This window comes from Cebus imitator, unplaced genomic scaffold (assembly GCF_001604975.1).
Source record: "Cebus imitator isolate Cc_AM_T3 unplaced genomic scaffold, Cebus_imitator-1.0 Scaffold189, whole genome shotgun sequence".
Classification (NCBI taxonomy): domain Eukaryota; kingdom Metazoa; phylum Chordata; class Mammalia; order Primates; family Cebidae; genus Cebus; species Cebus imitator.
The window spans coordinates 3,730,292-3,733,426 of NW_016107504.1; the positions used below are offsets into that span (position 1 = coordinate 3,730,292).

At 32.1% G+C, this 3,135-nt stretch overlaps 1 protein-coding gene across 2 annotated transcripts in view; it reads right to left on the minus strand.

The window, feature by feature from the left end:
- AMMECR1 (AMMECR nuclear protein 1) overlaps positions 1-3,135 on the minus strand; it is a 126,003-nt gene that overhangs the window by 65,209 nt on the left and 57,659 nt on the right. For both annotated transcript variants that reach the window (XM_017546499.1, XM_037744976.1), the window contains exon 2: positions 1,275-1,385. In XM_017546499.1, the coding sequence (XP_017401988.1) occupies positions 1,275-1,385 (111 nt within the window). The remainder of the gene's footprint in view (positions 1-1,274; positions 1,386-3,135) is intronic.

Consider the following 3,135-nt stretch of genomic DNA (forward strand, 5'->3'; position numbering starts at 1 on the left):
GACTAGTACTTATATTATCTTTAACAATTTGTATTTATTTCCAGAATATGTGTTTCAACCCTTACAGCCTGTATGTTATTTAATCAAGCCCAAACACCCAGTTTCTGATACCTGTGGAAAGCTGAAAAATGAATATGATCTTCCAAGCCTTTGCTTTTCTTTCTGGGCTTCACTGTAAGTGGAGAAAACCTTGCAGCTGTGAGCTACAGCATACCTTCAAATATGGGAAAAATATGGGAATACTAAACTCAGTTACAATATTTTATTCACTGGTGCTATGAGCCTGCATTTATGCAGTTCTACAGTAAAATAATGAATGTTCCACATTAATCCTGAAATAAAACAGTGATTATTACTTCATTCTCCTAACAACTCTATTAAATGTATAGAACAAAATACTGTAACTACTATTTTACATATGGAGGTTAAGCAACTTGCCCCAAGTACCAATAGTCAGCAGGGAGCAATTTCTTGTTGGACAGACACTGTGCATATTACAACTATAGAAACTGTATCAGATAATCACCCTAAAATGTGAACAAAAACAGGAAATTCCTTTGCTAATAGCTTATTATTTAAGGAATTTTCTTCTTTGAAAAAATTTTAGATCACAATTTGCTTGAAATCTAAACTTGAACCAAAAAAATCATATCGTGTGCTAGATAGCTTTTTGTGAATTCAGAAATTAAGAACAAAGTTTTAAACAACTGTAATGAGGAATTACTTTGTCCTTGTGTTAGATAAAAGAAAATAAGCAAGCTACAATTAATTCTAGGTGATGTATGAATGTGAATGATTATATTGCTAGGCTGTGGAATCACTTTCTTCCTAGGCTCTCCTTTCAAATTCAGAAGTACTTAAAAATGTAACAAAATGTGTAAGATGAAAGAGACAACAGCTATTTTAAAAAAACATAACAGGGAAGAAATAATGACTCATTATAGAAATCACATATTTTGGTAACCCATGGACATTTAGTCATTGGTTTTCAAGTTATACAAAGTAAGCTGGCCATTAGAAGAAAAAAAAAACACTTCAAAACATCGATTTCAGAATACATTAATCACAGTATTTTATATTATGATAATATATATCAGTAACATTTTACCAAAGAGGAAGTAAATGGGCAAAGATAAGGAAAAAGCTGACATGAAAGGAATCAAGAACATTGACAACTCAGTAAAGGAAAAGGTGTTAAAGTATCAGATTCAAGTTTCATTAAGTTTTTGGTTTTTTTAAATGTAAAAGCAGAGGTAACAAAAATTGGTTTTCACCTGGTAAGTGTGTACTCCCTGAGTCCTGAATGCAAATTCATGGCAGAAAAAGTACCTATGCATCCACGTAATCTTTTGTCTCGACCAATCTTCCATGTTACAAACAGTGGGCTGTAATGGAAGATAAAAATAGGGTAAATCAATCAATTCAATTCAAGCAAGTATTTATTGAGTGTTGACTGTCTGCTAGGTTAGGTGCCTGAGATATAAAGACCAAAAGACAGGCCTTCAAGGGGTTCAGAGGCTACCCCAATAGGACTACATTTAGCAAAAATTATATTATACTACAGTATATTGAGTGTATCCTATATGTTAGGCATCTCAATAAGTGTTTTAAACAAACTAATTATGTTAATCTTCATCAACAACTCTAGGAGGCTGATACTAACATTCTATTTACAGATGAGGGAGACTCACAGTTGATACATAATGAAGTAGGCACTCAAACATGGGCAATCTTAACTATAGAGCCTTAACCATCATGGCTAACTGAGCAATTCCAAATTCAAACCTCAAGTTACTGACTTATTTATAAGTCTAATTTGGAAAATCAGGGGGAAAAAACAATGATTTTCATAAATACTTCCTGAAAATATCGGGGCTATGTACTGTGAAAGGTGCTACAAGGATGCCTAAAACATAGTCAATGCTCTTTAGGGGCCAGTAAAAGAGGCAGGCATAATGAATACACAGCTAACTAATACAAGGAAAAAGGAAATAGGTACTATAAACCATGTCCAAATGCCATAATTTAAGCTACTGAGATAGAAGAAAACTTCATCAAGCTTGACATTCTTTAGCTTGACCTAGAAAAATCAGTAGGGTTCAGAGAGATGAAGGGCAACAGCAGACATTAAAAAAATAATACCGTGAAGCCAGAAAAATTATTTTAATTTTTATATAAAAGTATTACCTACAAATACAATCTCTCAAGCATCAAAGAACGAAGTGTCAATTATAATAAAATATCATCAAGAATAATGTGAATTTAGATGAAGTTTAATATAGTAGATGTTTGGATTCTGCTGCAAACTACTGATAGCTTTAAGTAATGGTTAAGTCTAAATACAATTATGTTCTAATTAGAGTAACTTTGTATGCCAGTTTTTATGAAATAATTTACCCATTTTAGGACATTTTGTAAAAAGATAAGTATCTTACAATTGGGGATGGTCTATGGTAATATGAGTATTCACAGTAATTCTGGAATTATACATTTCTGTTTTCTAAAAATTTAAATTTTAAAGGGATATACCATATGTCATTTTTCCTCTAATACACTGGTGAGTTTAAGAATATTCTTTCTTTAAAATGCTCTTTAGTGAGTCATCAGCAGATGGATGAAAAGATATCCCATTCAAGTACTTCAATCACCCACCTAAAACATTTAAATTATGCTGAGCTCTGAAAACCACAATGGCAGATAGATTCCCAAATAAATAATATATACAAATCAGGGTGAAGTACTAAGAGTTACCATCTTCCAAGATCCAAATGTCCAGTGGCATTCAAAAAGACGACTAAAGTATTAGGTCAAGTTACTGTCAACATTAGCATTCAATTGAAAGATGACCTACACTAACGATACTAAAATATCAAACAAAAGGTAAACGCCAGGTTTTCTGCTTACTATATCATATGTACTAAACCTCTTATAATTTGGTTCCAATGCTCCATTTGGAAATTTTTCTCTAACTGTTCTTGATCAGGAAGACAAGAATTAGATGGAATTACTTTCTCACCAATTCTTTCATTACTCATATAAATATCAGTATCTTAAAATTAAAACCTTATCTTTAAGGATGAAATTCACCTCTTCATTTTTCAGTTTCCAATATGGTATAATCAACATCAGCAACAA